This window comes from Cynocephalus volans, chromosome 17 (genome assembly GCF_027409185.1).
Source record: "Cynocephalus volans isolate mCynVol1 chromosome 17, mCynVol1.pri, whole genome shotgun sequence".
NCBI classification, from domain to species: domain Eukaryota; kingdom Metazoa; phylum Chordata; class Mammalia; order Dermoptera; family Cynocephalidae; genus Cynocephalus; species Cynocephalus volans.
Genome location: NC_084476.1, coordinates 1733184 through 1753812, shown reverse-complemented (window position 1 = coordinate 1753812; position 20629 = coordinate 1733184). Strand labels below are relative to the sequence as shown.

At 60.1% G+C, this 20629-nt stretch overlaps 1 protein-coding gene across 2 annotated transcripts in view; it reads right to left on the bottom strand.

The window, feature by feature from the left end:
- Positions 1 to 17406: 17406 nt before the first annotated feature.
- Positions 17407 to 20629, bottom strand: part of AGPAT2 (1-acylglycerol-3-phosphate O-acyltransferase 2) — a 34852-nt gene continuing 31629 nt past the window's right edge. For both annotated transcript variants that reach the window (XM_063081792.1, XM_063081794.1), the window contains one exon: positions 17407 to 17693. In XM_063081792.1, coding sequence (XP_062937862.1) covers positions 17464 to 17693 — 230 coding nt within the window. In that variant the 3' untranslated portion in view covers positions 17407 to 17463. The remainder of the gene's footprint in view (positions 17694 to 20629) is intronic.

The window sequence follows — 20629 nt, the reverse complement described above, 5'->3', positions numbered from 1 at the left end:
CCAGCCTCACATGGGTGGCTCCTCTGAATCCTCCAACCCCCAGGTCTCAGCCGGGGTCCCACTTTCCCTGTGAGCCAGGCAGGCAAGCCACCCCTGCTGTCCCTATTGCTGCCTGGTCACACAGTGTCGACGTTGCCTGGTCCCCGGGACATCTCCTCCACTGGTCTGTGGGCTCTGCAGGGCTGGGAGGGGACTGATAAAGCCACTTCAGAACCCCCAGTGTCTGGCTGGGGACCGGCACACAGATCTGTGGAATTCGGGTTTTGCCAGTGAGGGGACTCAGGAACGGGGTAGTGAATGAGGCAAGGCTGGGGAGCAGGCGGGCCAGGCGGGCCTCTGGTCAGGGCCCAGGCATAGTCCAGACCGGGAGGGCGTGCCTGTGGCTGACCAGGGAGGGCTTGGTGGACACCAGGCTCCTGAGGGCCCCCAAAGCCCCGAGGGCCCCGCCCCGCTCTCCCGCCTCACTGTGCAGATGTGGGGAATGGAGGCTGGACCTTTCTGGGCCTTCACCTTCCCTTCTGCGGGGGCCCTGGCACCTCTACGGCCCCTGCTTGGGCACACCCGCCCCTCCCAGCATAGGTGCCAGCCCTCCTGTTCCTCAGGCATGTCTCTCTTCCTGCAGTGGCCGGCAATGGCTTCTCAGTCCCCACTCCACGCTGTGCCTGGTCTTCAGGGTCCAGGGCACGGACCACCTCCTCGTGGGGGCCATTTGAAGCCACCTTCATGGTACAGAGGCTGGCGGCCTGGGCAGCTGCTCCCTCCCCGGTGCCTCAGTTTCCCATTTGTGAAAGAGACAGTAAACGTCAAACCCAGGGCCCCACTATTGGGGACCATGCCTGCTGAGGCTGCTGGGCTCTCAGGGCCACCCCAGCCCGTTCCCACCAGGCAGCTTGTAGTGCTGAGCGGCACATGCCCGGGCAGGGCCCGCTGCAGCTGGCTGCGCAGGGGACGGCACCCCCCCAACCCTGCTGGCTCATGTCCCTCATGGTCAAGGTTCAGGAAGGTGACTGTACACTCCTGACTCTGGGCCCTGTGCTCCTGTCTCCTTCCTTCTCCTCAGCAGCCCATGAGGGACTTAGGGTCACTCATGGGACCTAGAGACCAGGCCTTTGTGTGCTCACGGCCCTGAGTGACCTCAGGGAGAGTGTGGCTCTCTGTCCCAGAAGCCCTGAGGGCAGGTGAGGAGGCCCCAGAAGGCTCCAGGCTCAGTTCTCCTCACCCTCCATGTTGGGGTGCAGAGCCCTCTCAGGTGCCACCCTGGTCCCCACACCTGTCCCCAAGGGCCAGCACAGCTCAGACTACTATGACCCTGACAAGGAAGGAAACAGTCTACTGATACCCCTGCCCTGCAGACCCCTGCTGGCCACGTGGCCGCACTGCCCACTCTGCCTCTTGATAGAGACAACTATTGAGCACTAGCTGTGTGCAGTCGCATGCTGCTCAGGGGGTAGAGCTGATGGGGTGGGGTGGGGGCCACAGCCAGGGGCAGCCCTGGAGGGGGACGTGGTCTCCATGCCAGCTCCAAGACAGGGTCAGGATGTGGGGGCCCGGCAGGAGAGGGGCTGGAGACTGGCGCTGGTCTCATCCTGGGCTCCAGGAGGAGGGCACTTGCTGGTACTCACACCTGGCCACCTGCCACAACTTCCTCCTCAGCTCAGCATTTTCTCACGCTCCGAGCTGGCATGGGAGACCAGGCCACGCTGGGACTTGTTGTCCTGGTCCCAGGAAGGCGGGTGAGGCTTTCCTCTGGGCCTGGGGGCAGGGGCCGCTGCAAGTCGAGACATGGCTGGAGTGGAGGAGCCGGGTTGCAACACTGGCCCGGCAGCTGCAGGAGGCTTGGCCCCACCGGCACGTGTCCCAGCCTGCCCAGCCCCCAGGGAGGGCAGGGGGCACCGGAGGGAGGTGGCTCCCCTCCTCCTAGAGCTGGACCCAGAGATCTGGGCCAAGACTTGTCCCTCTCTGATTCTCAGAGTCCTCCCCTCTCAACTGGGGGAATAAAGGCTCGCGGGGACATCCGTGTGGAATGACGCACACACAGCACACGCCACACCTATCAGAGCCTGGGGTAGGCATCCGCCCTCGGAGCTCCTCTGTGGAGGGTGGGATGATGGGACCGGCCGCCTCAGGGCTGTTGGGAAGTTCTGATGAGAAAACCACATGCATGGGGTCTCTGTCCTCACCAGCATTGTGGCTGTGCCTTCAGGACATAAAGTCAGGAATTTCTAAGGGTCCTTGAGTCTGATGGGCTAGGGGACAGAGGCCTGTGGCCCTGGTTCTCAGGCCTCTCCTGGCCCCGGGCTGCAATCTCAGAGCTGTCAGGCCAGAACTGCAGCGGCTCCTCAGCCCCCTCCATCCGAGAGCTGGTCAGGGGCCACCCCTCCAATGCACCTGTCCCAAATCTGCCCCAGCTGTCAGCTGGACCCCTCTGATGACAGACCCCTGACCACACATAAATCCACGGGAAGTCAGGCCGGCACCTGGGTCTCGCCCCCTACCATCAGGATTTGGAGCAAGCCTGTGGTTTTAAAGACAAACAGGCTCCTCTCTGGGAACCACCCCTGCCCTGCTAGTTCTGTAGGGATGGCCAAGACCCCTGTGCCCCATCTGTCAGATTTGTCTCTGTGAGATATGGGACAGGCTGGAGGGGACTTGGACAGATACTGTCCAGCCTCCGCCCCTCCCCCAGTCTGTTATCACATGGGGAAATTGAGGCCCAGGCTCCATGAGCCATGCCCGGCCCCATGGAGAAACGCTCAGCCTCCATGTGCTCTCTGCTCTGCGGGTCTCACTGGGCAGGAGCACGGGCACCAGGACGCTGGGCTCCGGGGAAGGGCCCCCCAGGTTAGCAGCGGGAAGGGTGAAAGGCGGGCCCCTGGGGCGCAGCCCCTCGACGCCCCTCCACTCTGTGGCCGCCTCCCAGGCAGGCGTGGGAATGTGGCTGGCGGGAACGGGGCCTCTCCCCTGGGAATCAGCTGCTGGGTGCTGGCCAAGAACTCTCTGATCCGAAGAGGAAGCGCGGTTCAGCTGCAGTGACTTGACCTGGGACCACTGGGGAACAGACGGGCCATGGGGGCAAATGCAGAGACTGTCCAGACCAGGGCACAGACTGAGCCCGAACCCCAGCCATGGATTGATCCCCGATCCCAGCTGTAGTCTGGGCCCTGATCCAAGTCACAGAATGAGACTTGACACAGGCAGACCAAGTCTCTCCGCCAGCCACGGACTGATCCCTGACCCTAGTCACAGCTACAGTGGGTGCAGAAGGGAGGCCAAGCTACAGGCCTGGGGGAAGCCGAGGGCGCCGGGGCTGGCTAAGGCAGAGGCACAGGCAGGAGGCCCCGTCACCTGGCTAGCTCCACTCCTTGGTTCTTCTCAGCGGCCCTGAAAGGTGGAGGGCAGCCACCTCACGTGAGGGGACAAGAGCCAGCATGTGCGTGCGGGCCTTGCCCTGATCCATGCGGTCTGACCCGAAGCCCAGCCGGCCACTTGCTGGAGACAGACTTCAGCCTGATGCGGCAGGTGCCCACCCGGGGGGCTCCTCAACTGGAGGAATGCAGGGGGAGCGGTGGGCGGGGGTCGGCCTGGACTCTCCAGCTCTTGCAGCTGCCAGCCGGGTTCCGAGCCTCCCAGGGTCCGATGCTGGGAGCCCCATGCTTGGGGGAGAGAAGCTGTTTATCTGGAGCTGAACTATCCCTCTAATCTCTGTGCCTTATCAGCTGCCTGTTTGCCCAGCGAGAGTTCAAACACAGGGGCTGGGGGTCACCGGGCGGGATGGGGAGGGGCAGGGAGGGGTTTGCCCACTTCTCCCAGCCGTGTTATAAATAGCACGGAGCATCTCAGCTGGGAGGGGTCCACGGCATCCTCGCCCCCACCCCAGAGCCCCTGCCCGGCCACAGGCACCAGATGCCAGGTGGTGAGCCTGAGGTGCTGGCACTCCCCAGCTCTGCATTTGGCTTCTGATAGCGGCCCATGAGGGTGCGGCTGGAGGGGCCTTTTCTCATAGGAAAGCCCTGACAAACGGTCTCGAGCCCCTGCCCTGCCCAGCTTGGCACCCGCGATGCTGCCCCAGCCCATGCCTGGACTGTGGGAAAACCCCAAGGTCACACAGCTGGGCCATTGAGCACTCGGAGGGTCCTGGGGCTCCTGCCCACCTGCTGCCACCAGGGCTGGCTGGGGCTGGGGGCAGGAAAGCCCCAGGAGGGGTCAGGGACCAGCGCAAGTCAGTACCCATGCAGGGAGCCCACGCTGTGCCTGCAGGAGGCAACGCAGCCTGGTGGTAAGGCGTCCAGAAGGGTCCATGACCTGGGGCAGCCGTGTACCTCAGTTTCCCCAGCTGTAAGGTAGGACACTCATGGTTCCTACATCACAGGGTTGTGGAAAAGATCACACTCAGCACAGCGCGGGCTCCGTCAGCATCGCGGGGCCAGGCAGGGCCACTACACAGCTCACAGACAGGCCCGAGACATGGCCAGCCGTGCTCGCACAGGCCGGGGTGGGGGCAGGCGGCATTCCTGCTGACCTGGCCACACTTGTCCTGTAGGGCCCAGATGGGCAGCTGGCAGGCCCGGACCCTGAGCCATCAGGGCCTCTCGGGAGCAGCCCAGCAGGCTGGCACCTGGCTGCACCTGGGCACCACTAAGGAAGCCCTTTTCCTTTCTGGGTTTATTGGATTTAATCATCCTCATTACCTGGCTAACAGGGCCTCTGGGTGGCTTCAAAGCCCTCCTGGTACCAGCAGCTTGGTGAGCCCTTTTTCCTCTCCCTGGAGGTGGGCAGGGCAGGACAGTCCCCAAGTTTCACAGGGCCCCAGGGCCACCCCATGGGCTTTAAGACAGAGGACCCGAAGAATGGGCAGGTGCCGGTGGGTTTGGTGTCCTTCGGGGCCTCAGCAGGGCCACCAGATCTTCAGGTACCACCACTGTGCCCAGCTGGGGCAGACAGAGCTGCAGGTCCAGGCAGGCGGGCCTTCCCAGGTAATGGCCGCAGTGTGACCAGCGAGGGGTTGGGACAGCTCTGGGACCAGGGCTGCGGTGTGCCATGGTGGGGCTTGGGTACTCTGTCTTCCTGAGCACCTTCCTCCATAAAAAATAAAGTAGTAAAAGTCTTATTTTATGGCTGCGTTGGTATGGAGATGAACATTAATATTGTACTTTATATGAGTGCTAAAGAACTTTCTTACCTCTAAAATCTCAGTTTTTTGTCCTGATTTTAAAAGGAATTAAAATATTTCCGTGCAGCCCTGAAAGGTCCCTGGGCCTGATGGAGGAGCCGAGATGGGGCCTGACCTTGACTGGGGTCAGGGAGGAGTCTCAGAAGATGTGACCCAGAGCCCGCGAACACAGCCAACAGGCGAGGGGCAGAGGATGGGCTCCTGAGCGGGGGCAGGTGGTTCCAGCAGCCCTGCCCTCGGCCACGGGGGCCCACAGGAGGGTGTGGGCAGGATCTGGCCTGCATCTCAGGGCATCCGCAGGCTGCTGGGGACGGGGTGGGGGGTTATGTGGGGAGTTAAGGTATTTGGGCATAAGGGTGAGGGGCTGAGGCTGCAGCCTGGAGCCCAGGAATGTGCTTTGGCAGGTGTCAAAGGCGAGCTGGGGCCTGGGCCCATCCCTTTGGGAGCTCAGTGGACAGGTAAGGCGGAAGAGGCCCATGCTGGCTGCTGGAGGCTGGCCCAGCCCCTGGGCCTCAGTTTCCCCACCTATACAATGAAAGGTCTCCAGATGGTCTCCAGAGAGGTTCCAAGGGAATTGTGGGCCTTGGCAAAAAGGGATGTCATCTGGGTGGAGGGGTCTTCACCCAGCATTCCAGGAGAAGGATGGGTGGGCACAGCTCATCACACCATACTGTGGCTCCCCAGCTACAGAGCTCTGCCCACACTCTGCCCTTTCCCCCCACTCCTCCTTAGGGCACTTGCCCAGGGACCAGCAGGCAGGGCCAGCCACCAATAAGCCCTCGGTCCCCCCACCTGCTGTGACCACCTCCCCTCCCCCCCCTTGCTCCCTTGGCAAAACCGCCATCCATCAGGCCTGGCAACACCTGCTGCTCTCCACGTTCCCACGTCCTTCTGGCCTCTGCTGGCCCCAGCAGCCCCTCAGGACACCAACGCAGCCAGCCCAGGACTGGAAGCCACAGCCCCTGTCCTTGGACCTGCCCTCTGTACTGTGAACCCCAGGAGAGACTCCCCAGCCAGATCTCCTGCCAAGGAAACTACACCCCATTCACAGATGAGAAAACTGGGTCGCCCACAGGTCCCTGGCCACAGCCCGCAGGCTGCCGTCCCTTGGCTTTGCAGCTGGGGATGAAAACTGAGCCCTCAGCCACCTCCACCAGCCCTCAATGCATGTCTGGAGTGCTCCTTGCCTCTTTTTCGCTCTTAGGCTGGAGAGTGGCTGACCCTAGGACAGATGGGGGACAACTGTATGGTCATTGAACCGGGCGTGATAGCTGGTCAGACATGGGGGGCTGTGCCTGGCTTGAACCTGTCTGTCCCTGGTTCCCTGCATCCTGTTGGGGGACCTGGAGACCAGGGCCCTGCCCAAGCACTATGCTGACTGGCTGTCCACTCTGCACCTCGGTTTCCCCACCAGCTCCAGGACCTGTGGCTCTGGGCCAGCTGAGGGCCTTTGCAGCTGGAATACCCAGTCCTGGCTGTGGCCCTGGGCTCCTCAGGCTGGGCCCAGGGATGGTGCCTCAGGATGGGACCCCAGGAGGGGGCCTGGGGATGGGCCTGGGATGGGACCCAGGGATGGGGCCTCAGGATAGGGCCTTGTGTTGAGACCTTGTGATGGGAACCCAGGAGGGGTCCTGGGAATGGGCCTGGGAAGGGGCCTGGGGACGGGCCTAGGATGGGCCTTGGCAGAGTCCCAGCCTTTTCTTCAGAGCAAACAAAGGCTCTGCCGACCATATGCTGCTGCTTTGATTTGTTTGGGCTGGGGGGGCCTGGAATGCCCCACCCCGCCCATCTTGGCACAACAGAAACTCCCCTTAGCCTCCATGCACCCCATAATCTCCCAGACTGAGCCCCCTCCCCACAGCCAGGTTACCAACATGCCAGCCGCCCCAAGGGGGGTGTCATAGCTCAGGGCACAAAGTGGGGAGGGGGCAGACCTGCAGCCCAAGAGCGCCATGACCCTGCCCTGTCCCCTTCAGGCGCAGCCCCCTCCCCAGCCCCCATCTTCTGCCTGCTGTGCCAAAGGCCCATCCTGTCCCCATAGCACTATGGGGAGGGCATCACAGTGGCTTCTCCTGTTATACTTTCACAGCCTGGAGCTGCCCCTCCCCAGCCTGGCCCCCAGACCCCAGACTCCTCCTGGCTCCCTTCCCCAGCTCCTCCCAGGCTGGGTGGGGCCCCACCCTCCCCTGTGCTCTGCCCCCACCTGTGGGTCCTCTCTCACCCACACTCACCCCTGCATCCCGGCCCCAGGCCTCAGCCCCTCCTGGCCTGCACCCAGCAGGTGCTTAATAAATGACCAAGGGAAATGAAAGCGGAGCCCATCCAGGGGTGGCCTATCCAAGGCAGTGTCCCCCAGACTCCAGACCAGCTCTTGGTGCTCGCCTTGGGCCTCTGAAAGTTGGGGAGTGGGTGCAAAGCCCCCAGAACTGAGGGGAGGCTAGGGAGAGGGTCTGGGCTGGGGAATGGGTCCCCAGCCTCTTCCAGTGAAGCCCCTCCCCGCCACCTGCCTGGGTCTGTTTCCCAAGCACCTGGCGCCACCTGGTGGGCCCAGTGGGTGCTGTGGGGGCCATAGAGGCCTGCTGGGGGCTGAGATGGAGAGGGGGCTGAGAAGCTCTGTGAGACCGTGGGTGCCTTAGGAAGGGTTGGTTCCCATGCACGTGCAGACGTGCACATGCAGACGTGCACATGCACACTCACACACCCGCACACACGTGTGCACGCACGCACACACGGCCGTTCCTGGGACTGCACTGCCCCCCTATGGCCGACATGGCTCTGAGTCCGGCCCCGACCGCCCAGGTCTCAGGATAGCCAGGATGCCCAGAACCGGGAGCGGGTACTCGGCCTGCTGGGTGGGGCGGAAGCTGGCAGCCCCTTGCTCTGCCCCTTCCCCTGCCCCGGGAGACCCCTGCCCACCTGGGCAGGTAGGGCAGAGCTGCCAGGTCCTGCCAAGGACTGTGGAGAGGAGATTAAACACAATCAGGAGACATTCCTGCCAGAGTAAGGAAAAAATGAAACACGAACAAAACACATCACACACGTGAAAATGAGGGGGCAGCGGATGCCCAGCCTGTTTGACAGCTCCACAGAGTTCCAGCCGGTGTCACACTGATAGCCCCAGGCCGTCCTATGCGGCAGTGTGTCTGTCCTCGCGGTAGCAGCCACGCTCACTTGCCATGCCTCCCCACGATCCCTCTCTGCCCTCGCTCACTTATCTAAACCTACCAGGTTATCAAATAATTGTACAAAACCCCTTAAAGTTTGAAATGAAATGCCTCAGAGTACTCCAGAGTTCCGTGTGTCTTAAGTACACTGTGGCAGTAAAATCCAATGCGTGACCTCAAACCAGCAACACCAGGTGTCATGCGGAGCCAGACGCAGGCGAGCGCCCTGCACATGGGCGGCCCATCTGCGGGGATGCTGGAACTTTCTAGAGCTATGTCTTCCATGTCTCTACTTCACTTTTCAGAAAATTATTACTTTCAATTGGGGCTAAATACAGGTAAGGCACAATTTACCATCCTAGCCATGTTTACGTGCTCAGCTCAGTGGCGGTCAGCACGTTCACGTTACTGTGCGACCATCAGCACCGTCCACCCCCAGAACTTTCTCATCTTCCCAAACCGAAACTTTGTCCCCACAAAACACCAGCCCCCATCCCCTCCCCAGCCTCTGGCACCCACCCCTCTGCCTTCTACACCTGTGAATTTGGCCTCCCTAGGGGCCTCCCATGAGTGGGACCCTACACGATTGGCCTGTAGTGATCGACTCATTCTACACAGTGTAACGTCCTATGGCTCATCCACGTGGTGGCACGAGTCGGAATTGCCTTCCTTCAGGAGGCCGGACCGCGCTCCCCCGTGCGGGTGGACCACGCTGTTTATCCACTCGCTTCTCGGCCGTGGGGCCATGATGCAGCACCCGCTCCTGCAGCTCATCCATTCACCCGCCTGTGGGCGCCCGGGCTGCGTCCCCCTCTGCGCTGCCGTGATGTGCTGCTGTGACCACGGGCGCAAACGCACGGGTCTTCAAAAAGGTCCTGGAAAGACTCTCATCGTCTTTTAATCCCATTTGTCCATGAACATTTTGAAGTACCCTTGCACGTCTTCGAGATCCTGGTTTCGATTCTCTTGGTTATGTACTTGGAAGTGAAATTGCTGGATCACATGGTAGTTCTATTTTTATTTTTTGAAGGAATCACCATACTGTTTTCCACAGTGGCTGCACCACTTTACAATCCCAACAGGGCAGAGGGGCTCCAATTTCTGCACACCCTTGCCAACGCCTGTTATTTCCTGTTTTGTTTTTGTTTTTATAACAGCCCTCCTAACGGGTGTGAGCTGGTAGCTCACGGAGGTTTTGCTCAACTTCCGAACACATGGGATTCAGCTGACACAACCGTTCAGCGTCCTCGGCTCCTTCTCTTGTGTGCGTCAACTCTGGGACGGTTTCGATTAAATGATTTTTCTTGTCGTGGATCATGGTTTCCTGCCTCTCTGCGTGCAGGCCTGGTAGGTGCTCTTTGTTTAAATGCCAGACATTGTGAATTTTACCTTGTTGGGTGCCAGATGTTTTTGCATTCTTATAAATCTCCTTGAGCTTTGTTCTGGGGATGCATTATTTGGAGACAGGTTGATCCTTTCAAATCTTCCTTTTATGATTTGGTGGGCAGGTACAGAGCAGGGCTCAACCAGGGCTAGCTGTTCTGTGCCCCTGAGGCCAGCCCTTTGAGGACTTGACCCAATGCCCCCTGAATTAAGAGATTTTCCAGCCTGGCTGATGGGAACGGTCACTGTCCTTGGCCCTGCGTGAGCTGGGTGCTTTCCCTCTAATCCTTTCAGGTGGTTCTTTACTCAGCCCAGGGAGCTTCCTCACAGGCAGGCACTGGCCAGTCCCCTGAATGCTCCAGGGGGCCCTGCCCAGACCTCCAGGGTCTTCTCTGTGCAGCCCGCTCCTCTCTGGCACACTATGAATTCTACCTGCTTTGGTCTCCCCAGAGCCCGGGGCCCTCTGGGGTCTTCAGTGTATCCTTCTTCCCATGCCCAGCCTGCCAACGCCTGCGAGGCCGCGAGCTGGAGCAAGCGCAGGGCTCGCCTGGGGTGCGCACCTTCTGGGGTCACTTCCCAGAGTGCCTGGGGTGCAGTGTTATGTCTGGTTTTGGTTTTTGTTTTTTGGTTGTTTCAGGCAGGAGGCAAATCTCCGGTACTCCACCTCAGCTGGAAGGGGACGTGTCTCCCGGCGCAGTGGACGTGTTCTCAATTAGGTCTGGAGAGTGGCTCGGTGGTATGCACAATGGGCAGAACTCGCTGAGCGCATGCGGCCCAGCAACCCCGCTTTCCAGCACACACCCAGGAGGACTGAAAGCAGGGACGTGAACAGACACTTGCACACAGGTGTTCACAGCAGCACTATTCACAGCAGTCCAGAGATGGAAGCAACCCAAAGTCCGTACATATATACATACACACCTGTGCAATGGTGCACTACTCAGCCTTAAAAAGGAAATTCTGCTGCGTGCCGTGACATCGTGCTCAGTGGAACAAGCCAGACACAGAAGGACAAATCCTGTGTGATTCCACGCTTATGAGCGTGGCAGTAAATCCTACATGTCAACTTGACTGTGCCACAGGGAGCCCAGACGTTTGGCCACACGTTATTCTGGGCATGTCTGTGAGGGTGTTTCCAGATGCGATCAGCGTTTGCACGGGGGGACTGCGCGGAGAAGCTGCGCGAGACGGAGCGGTTCTGCGCAGCTGCTGTCGAGCTGGGGCCTCAGCGTTTTCTTGCCGTTAGATCTCAGTGACACCAGGCTCTCCAAGGTCTCCAGCCTGCAGATTTGGGGACTTGTCGGCCTCCTGTTCCCATGAGCCAATTGCTTATAATAAATCTCTTTCTCTGTCTCTGCCTCCTGTTGATTCTTTCTCTGGAGAAGCCTGACCACCACTATGAGGTCCCGAGGGGAGTCAAATCCACTGAGACAGGGAGCGGAGTGGAGGGTGCTGGGCCTGGGGTGGGCACAGGAAGTCGGTACTTCATGGGGACACAGGGTCACCTTCGCAAAATGAAAAAGTTCTGTGGGTGGAGGGTGGTTGGCTGCCCCTAAACCACTTAAGCGTGGCTGAGACAGGAAATGTTATGCTGCGTGGATTTCACCGCAATGAAAAACCAAGCATCTCATTAACCGAACACCTCGGCTCAGCGATTGGGGTGGGGAGGTCGGGGAGAGATCACACCGCCCCACAGCCACAGGCCCGGGATCCTGAAGTCACAGTCACCAGGGTCAGAGCCGCTTGTGGCCAGCGTGGAGCTAGCAGTCAGCTAGTGGACTGAGCGCCTCTGTGCTCTGCGGGCCAGCGGCAAGAGCCGCGACAGCCGCGACAGCCGGCGAGGTGGCCCCGGCCTCCACATTCTGGAGCAAGGTGCTGCACCTGTCGGCTGGGCTGCAAGGGGGCCTGGCACGGAGAGCTCAGGGAGAGCTCAGTGCACCAGCGTCCTCGGCACAGGCAGGGGCCTGGGAGGAGATGGGATGGCTGCTGCATCCCACACGTGGACAAATGGGGACCCCAGGGCTCAGTGAGCAGAGCCTGCCCGTGTCAGAGTGCTGATGGGATGCGGCCCCAGGACGCCTCCTCTGGAGCGGGGACAGCCAAGGGAGGGGCAGCGAAGGGGGCGACGGCCACTCGTGTGACTCACTAGTCACGACCCACACAGAGAGCTTGCTGTGGCCCCGGACTGAGGGGGAGAAGGGTGGGGCTCTTGGCGGGTGTGTGGGGACGGGGAGGAGGTGACAGGTGCATGACGGGGCTGCAGCCCACTGGGACCAAATCAGATGGGGACAGCGGCTTGAGTGCACCAGTCCAAGGGCCTCGAAGCTCGGTCAGGTGTGGGAACAATGGGAGTTTTGTGTTTTTTTCCCCTAAAAAAATTTTTTTTTTAAATTTTGAAAAGCAGTGTATGCACATCACTTAAAAACTTCCCCAAGACACGGAGAAAAGAGCAGCCCCTGCTGCGTCTTGAGAAGAGACCTGACGCCCTCTCAGCCCTTTCAGCCGTTCTCTCAGGTGACACACCTGCTCGTCCTCCAAACGGCCTGCTGACTCCCACGCAGAAGGTGAGGGCTCCGCGTCCTGTGTCACACCCTCCCCGCCTGCGTCCCCGGGAGGGCGCCCAGCCGCGGGTCCCCCACACCAGCGCGGCTTAAGCACCTTCAGGAAGAAACGCTGCGTGTGGCTGCTCAGGCTGCGCCCCACACTCGGGGGCCACAGGCCTGCCACATAGGCCAGCCCAGGGCAGTGGCACCTGGACCAGCTGGGGTAATTTCCGTGTGGAGAACACTGCTGCCCTGTGGGCAGTGGGAGAACTGAGTGGACCCGTCCCCCCACTCACCATCCACTAACGAGGCTGAGGACCCTCTACCCCCAGCTCAGCGGTCCCAAGAGTCCACCGGACCCCCTGAGAACAGGGCCCTTCCTGCCCACCTTCCTTCACCGGGTGACCGGTGAGCTAAGGGCTTGGCGGGTGGGCCTTGGCATCCCCGAGTGCCACGCCTGTGTCTGCAGTGCAGGGCACAGAGGCGACAGTGTGGGGTGGGAGCCAGGTGTGAGGGAGCCCCTAACTCTTTCCAGAGGTCCGGGCGGCCTCCGAGAGAGGGGTGCTGGGCTGGGCCACCAGGGCAGCTGCGGCTCTGCCAGAGAGGTCGGCCGAGCAAGGCCTGAGGCCATTGGGACTTCCTCTGTCCTCTCAGATTAGCAGCAGCAGGGCCTCCAGCCAGGCTGGGCCAGAGCCTGAGTGTGGACGTGCTCTGGACATGAATACTGGCCTCTCCCCAGCACCCACCACACGTCCTACCCTCCAGCCTGCACGCCGCACCGCAGGGCCGCAGCTGCAGCCGCATTTCATGGATGGGAAACTAAGGCACAGCCAGGTCCAACAATGATGATAGACCTGGTCAGCCACTTCTAGGGGGGAAACTGAGGCACAGCCAAGTCCACAGACGACAAGGAGCCTGGCTGGCTGGCTGGTGCAGGTAGCAGGAGCCTGCCCCTGGGCCACATCCTCCCTGGCTTGTGTGTCCCAGGCCCCAGGCAGGGCCAGCAGGAAGGGCTCTCATGGCTGGACACTGTGAGCAGCACAGCTCCTCCACTCTCAGACAAGGACAGCCAGGTCACATTCCACGGCAGAGCCAGGACCTGAACCCCTGGATGGGGTTGCGGATGTTTCCCCAGGATGCGAACAGGAGCGCTTGGCCAGCCCCTCCCCGCCCAACAGGCCCCATCGCCACAGAACAAGAAGCCACCGGTCACAGGGCAGAACCTCTGGGGGCCTCTTCCATTGCCCTCCTGCTGTCATGCAGAAACCGGGCCTGTAAGGGGCTCTGAGCACCTTCCCACAGCAGGCGTCATCAGGACAAGGGGACCGTCAACACCTCCTGTGGTCCTCGGTCCCCAACCCTGGCAAGCCCTGAGGACTGGATGTCTCCCCCAATGTCCCACCTGCCCCAGTTTCCTCCCTGGGAGATGGGGGGATGGGGAGAGTCTTGTGATTTATGCCTGGGGTGAAACAAACTGTCCCTACGCCACCAGCTCGGTCCTCAGGCTGGTTTCACTACAAGCCCCTGCGGAGGGAAGGTCCCAGAAGGCAAGAAAGGAAGGCTGGTGACCTGGTTGGTCCTGGGTCCCCAACCCCCACCCACCTGTGTCCTTCTCTAGACTCTGTGTGGCCACATCCACCAGAGGGCAGCTGGGGCCTGGGGTCCCCAGCATAACCTCCAAGGAGCTGGGAGCGGGGGCCTTGTTGGCCGCAATCCCAGGACTGCTAGCGCCACGGCAGAGCTCGAGGGCGCTGCCTCTGGCCCGGACTTGCGTCCAGATCCCCCACCTAGTTGGGGTCTGACCTTGAGAGGTCGCGGCTGCTCTGGCCTCCGCTTCCTGACCTGACAAATGGAGAGAGCACTAGCCCCCCATCGTGGCAGTGGCACCCCGGACAGTGCAGAGTGAAATAACGACGGTTCGTGACCACTCAGGTCACCTTCCAGAGCCCCAGAGCCCAGGCGGCCCCACCCTGCTGCCCCCCAGGCTGGGGAGTGGGGGTCGGCCCCCCTGCAGTGCCTGGCGGGGTGGCGGGTCGTGGGCAGGAAGGCGGCGGAGAGGAGCTTCCGACGCGCCGCGAGTGCAGACCCTGATAAGGGCGCACATGGCCGGCTGCACGTCCGCCTTTTGTCCCAGGCTCCGGCCAGGCCTTCCTGCTTGGGGCCTGCCAGGGCGGGAGGGCCCCCGCGTCCCTCCTCCCCCTCTGCCTCCTCTCTGGGGTCCAAGCACAGCCCAGGGAGTTTAAGGCCCCAGGTGGCAGTGACTGCTGGGGACACGCGTGGGGTGTAGGGGCTCGTGACCTAGGACTGGCATCTGTGTGGACAGAGCCGACCCTGTGGAGGCACCCAAGGCCAAGACAAAGTATCAGCCCGCCCCAGGAGCAGCCACCATGCTCTGCCGCACCGGCACCAGCCGTGCTCCTGTGGCCCATACTGGTCAGACACTCCCTTGGGCACCGGACAATGGCTGCTTTCCCGCTTGAGGTCCCAGGGAGGGCTCGACACCAGGCCAATATCAGGCATTGAGAGGACCGTCAAGCCCTGACCCCCACTGCCCATGGTGACCATGCAGTGATGTCACAGCGGGTCTGCTGAGCTGGGCTGAGGAGGGGTTCTACCAGCCCTAGAAGGAACCGCCTCCCATCCCCTAAACTCCGGCGGCTGCCCTTGGCTGAGGAAAAGATGCCCAGTCCTGAAGGTGGGCCACGGGCAGAGGGCGCTGGGCAGGCCGAGCCTGGGAAGGCAGGGCCATGTGGCAAGACGTCTGTTTCTGGAGCCCCCGAGGGTGGAGGAGAGGTGGCCTGCCTGGGCCCAGAAGACTCACCCTCCTGGGCTGGGGTCCCTCGGTGGTCACACACTCCCACCCCACTGGCCCCAGGTCCCCCAAGCCATGTCCTGCATCTCATGCGGTAGGAAAAAGCCAAAGCCTGATGCCCCTCAGCGACGGTCAGCAGGGCCAGGTGCTCCACGCGGACGCACACTCGGACTAGGCTTGATGGTGGGGAGCACTCAGAGCTGGGGTCCTTCTTAATAGCAGTGTTATTAATTTACATAAGTTATATAATTCACATACCATTTAACGTGTACAGTTCTACAGGTTTTGGCATGTTATGAATTATTTTCAATTGTAGTAAAATGCATGTAACATCAAATTTACCATTTTAAACTTTAAAAAAAAACAATTAATTTTTAGGACATTACTAAGAAAGTGCTCTGATATCATCTATGTACAGGTGAAATGTGAAAGTCTGACTCAGGTAGGCCCAAGTTCAAATTCTGCGCCCACCCCGCGGGCCTCCAGCAAGGCGCCTCCTCCTCTGAGCCCCCAGACCTCCTTCCACAGAATGGGCCACGGCAAGCACTTCACAGGGCGTAGAGAGAGGACACAGGATCAAGCCCAGGAGGGGTCTGGCCAGCGTCTGGCCTACAGCAAGGGCACGATAAATAAGCCATTCGGTGAGAGTCATTAACTCCTTGGGTCAGCCACGTCATCTGTCAACTCAGAAACAATGTTCACTATAGGATGGTCAGATACCTTTGGGCCCTGAGGACAAAGAATGTTTGTCCACAAAGGGAAGTTCTCCCTAATGTGTTTCTAACTGGCTCTGAAAGTCATGCGTGTCGGTCCATTTCTGTTGCTTATAACAAAATACCTGAAACTGCGTGTTTTGTAACAAAACAATGTTTATTGCTTACGGTTCTGGAGGCTGGAAGTCCACAGTGCAGGGAGCACATCTGCTGAGAGCCCTGTCCCTGGTGGTGGCTCTACACAGTGCCCGGGGTCTCACATGGCAGATGGCGGAGCTGGGGAGCACTCGTCACACGCTCTCCTTTTACAGCCATCGGAACCACGCCCATGACCCCCCACCAATGGCTCAGTCCGTTCACGAAGGCACGGTCCTCACAATCGAGTCACCTCTTCAATAACCCCCTTTCAACTACCATGATGGATTTCCCACCCTCTTACCACTGTCACTGTGGGGGTTAAACCTCTGATATGTAAAACACGGGGGACACAGTTCAAGCCACATCATTACGAAACAACTTAGATACTCCTGGGGTTAGATCCCAGTCCTAGGTCGGGAGACCCTGTACCCCGCGCGTGTTAGGGAGAACTTTCCTTTGTGGACAAACATTCTTTGGTCTCAGGGCCCAAAGGTATTTAGATTTTTAGATCAAGGAATTCGAGCCCAGTTTGGGAGAAGAACATGGGGCACACTAGGAACCAGAAACGTCTCCTCTGACGTCTCAGGCCCTGCCTCCTTCCTCGGAGCAGGCATTACTCTGCATTTTTTTCTTCCCCCAGCGCATCCACTATTTCTAACTTTGTAATTGACACATACAAAGTGTATATATCTCTGGCATGCAGCATGATCTGACACAGGCGCACGTCGTGCAATGGCTAACGAGCTAACGAACACGTGCATTAACTACCTCACTTACTATTTTCTTGTGGTGACAACACTTAAAATCCAGTCCCTCAGCAATTCCAAGCACACAACACATCGTTATTAGCTGCAGTCACCGTCACCGCCGTAGATCTCTTGACCTTGCTCCTCCTGACTGAAATCTTGTGTCCTTGGACCAACACCTCCCCAAATGCCCCCAACAACCTAACCCCTGGTAACCACCGTCCTACCCCCCGCTTCCATGAAGTTCAAGTTTTTGACACTCCACCTGTAAGTAGATCATGTGGTACTTGACCTCTGTGCCTGGCTTATCCCACCTAACATAAGGTCTCCAGGCTCATCCGTGTTGTCACTGATGGCAGATTTCCTTCTTTTAAGGCTGGGCAGTGCTGCACTGTGCATGGACCCCAGTGTCCTCATCCAGTCGCCGCCGCTGTGAGGGGCGCTGCGGCGGGCACGCGCGTGCGGATGTCTCCCCAGAACCCTGACCTCCTCTCCTTTGCGTGTACACCCAGTAGTGGGGTCCCCGGATCATACGGCAGTTCTATTTTTAATGTTTTTGAGGAAGCTCCATACTGTTTTCCATGCCATTTCTACCATTTTTAAGTGTACTTCAGCAGAATTTATTACATTCACAAGGTCTAGCGATCACCTATTTCCAAAACTTTCACCACTCCAGGTGAAAACCCCGCACCCGTTCAAGTACCTATCCCCACCCCCACCCCCAGCCCTGGCAGCCACGGATCTGCTTGCCGTCGCCGTGGATTGGCCCATTCTGGATTTTCATATAAGTGGAATCACACAGGATGTGGCCCTCTGTGCCCGGCGTCCTTCACTGAGCGTGTTTCAAGGTTCAGCCACGCTGTGGCGTGGGCCTCGTTCCTTCCCACAGCTGAGTCACGTCCCGGTGTGCAGACGGAGGTCATGCTGTGCACCCGCCATCCGTCTCGGCCCTTGTGCACGGTGCTGCTACGGGGCTCCTGTCCCTCTGTGTGGACCCCTCCTTCAGTTCCTCTGGGGGATTTGCCTAGGACGAAAACTGCTGGATAGTATAGTAATTCTGTGTTTAGCTTTCTGAGAAACTGTGGGGCCATCTTTTCAAACGTGTTTGTTATAAACCGTGGCCCACCCATACGGCGGAGCCCCACTCGGCAGTGGACGGGAGCGGGCCACACGCACACCCGGCCCCGGCCCCGGCCGTCTTGAAGCACCCGCCGCAGAGCTCCAGGGAGTGGGGAGGGCACCAGGGAGGCGCTGCCTGGTGCTGGGGCGGGGGGCGCCTCCTCACAGGGGTGCACACGCGCCCAAATGCACGGCGCTGTGCACTTAAAGTGGGTGCCTGTCCGAGGACGTCAGGGCAGTGAAACTTCCCTGGATGACACTCTAATGCGGGGACATGTCATTGTACATTTGTCCAAACCCACAGAACATACAATACCAAGTGTGACCCCCAATGTTCACCGTGGGCTCTGGGTGATGGTGACTGGTCGACTGTAGCAAGTACACCTCTCTGGTGGGGGATGTGGATAGTGGGGGAGGCTGTGCGTGGGCGGAGGGGACATGTGGGAGATCTCTGTACCCTCCTCTCAACTTTGCTGTGAACTTAAAACTGCTCTAAAAAATAAAACCTCTTTGAAAATGCGTGTATCTACTGTTCCTCACCTCAGTAGGGTGATCTAAAGAGACATGTCTGTCCCCGTCGCCTTTGTGGGGGCCTGGCCGGGGAGCCATCGCGGCACTGCTGTCCAGGACGGTGCCCTCGCCGGGCGGCTGCCGGTGCACAAAGACAGCGCGGAGCAGCCCCGGGGCCAGCGCGGGGCGTCCTCTTTCAGGCTTTGTGCACGGAATCTAAGTGCTCTTCTAAAACAAGCGGCGTCATGTCAAAGCCCCAACAACACACAGACTAAGCAATCGATCTTCATTTTAGAATCATAAAATGAAACCTAAATACACTGCCCCAGGCCCAGAGTGACGCTCCTGTCCCAGGCCTGTCCCGGGCCACTGGCTCGTCATTGTAGGTGACAGCCCAGCCCCCCAAAAGTGGAGCTGGCTGCAGAAGAGGCCAGACGCTTCCTCTTCCTCTCTGGCTCCCAGGGTGGAAACCTTGCTGCGAATCGGATGGAATCGACCCTCCCTCCCCCGTGTCCCGTGTCCTTCCTCTGCCGGGGGGCGGGTGCCCAGCTGCCCCCTACCTCAGGGAAGCTGGAGCCAGGGAAGGGGCCCAAGGAGGGGAAGTTTCCCTCTTCCTTCTGGATGTTGCTCCTTTGAAAATATCCCCGGCCAGAATGGCGGGGGAGCTTACTGGGGGTGAGGGTTGGTGTCCCTATGGCCCTGCTAAGCCAGACCCAGTAACAACAATCGTCATCATTGTCACCCCCATCACCATCGACAGCCATCCTTGGGCCCTCCAGGCTCTGCCCCATTGACCCTGCTAGCTAGCCAGCAGCAGAGGCCTGCTGGTGGGGACAGAGGCACTTCCCCGAACCTCAGGCCACCTGTGGCCCCCTTCTGGAACACTCTGCCTGCCCAGCCCTGCTGCGGTGGTGTCCACAGGCTACCTGGAGATGATGGGTGGGCAGGTTTCTCAGCTCATGCAGAGCAGCCCTCCACCTCCCCCAGGGCCACACGTGGCCACAGCCTGGTCAAGGGGCTTCCGGTCATTGTCCAGAGCAGCGTTGGCTCAGGAAGCTGCCAGTCCCAGGAGAGGCTCGAGGTGCAGGGGCAGGTTTGGAGACATCCTGGCTGAGTATACAGCTGGCATCACATGGGCCAAGACAGTGGCCTGCGGCAGCAACAGAACCCATACCACCTACATGGGGATTCCGCCTGGTGAAGTCACCACCAGGGCCCAGGGAGGGGATACCTTCCAAGGCCGCCCTCGGGTGCAAGTGTGGAGTGATAGAGCCGCTCCTCAGGGCAGCCACGGGCGCTGGCTGGAGACCTGCAGGATGCAAGACACTGGACGCTGTGGGAGCCTGGGAGGCCATGTGGGGTGGACACAGGGACCCAGGCCCAGAGCAACTTAGAACTGGGGCAGGAGGTGGGAGAGGGCAGGGAGCGAGTGCTGGCCGCGTGCAGGATGCAGAGCAGCCTGGACTCTAATCCGGCCTTACCACATGCTGCTGTGTGTCGTGCGCGAGCACTCGGCCTCTCTGAGCCACAGTTCCTCCCACTGCCAAGTGGCGAGAGGATTGCTTGGATGGGGTCTTGGTACACCCTGAGACTTATCAAAGAGGACAGAAGCCCAGAGAAGATAGGGGCTTGTCCAGGACTCCAGGGAGACCCTGAACACACAGCCCAGACCAGAGCTGTGTCCCCACCAGTTCCCGCTGTCCCCAAGCTGGTGGGCAGAGGTTTCCTAGGCACCGAGGCAGAAAAGCGAGACATTCCAGCAGGCAGTACAGAGCACATTCCAAGTGCCGTGCTGGCAGACACCCTGCACCTCCTGGAGGCCAGCACGACCAGGGAAGGACACAGACCCCTGCTCGGATTTGACCCTGGCCAGAGCTTGCAACGAGGGCATCTCTCCTTCCCTGGCCCTTTCCTGGAAGAGAAAGCCTACCGAGCCCTCCCAGATGCCAGGAGAGGAGGGCACCAGCCTGGGCCTCCTGCCTCTGTCTGCTTGCCCAGTCCCAGGGCTCGTTAGGGCTGCTGTCCCCACCCAGCGGCTGGGCACTGGGTTTCCTTGCTCCGCAGCCACCTCCTTTCTGGGGAGGCACAGACCTGGCTCTGGCATTGGACAGCCTGCGTGCTGATCCCTGTTCAGCCTCTCACAGGCTGGGGGGCCTCAGGCAAACTCCTCCCGATCTGTGTGCCTCACCTGAGGCACGTGTGATGCCCCATGAGAGCGCCATGGGGCTTTGCTCACCACCGTGCCTAGCCCACCCCATCCCCCTGCGCATGGGTCCTGGCAGGATTGGGGGACATCTCTGCACCCTCCCGGCAGCCCCTCCAGCCTTCCTT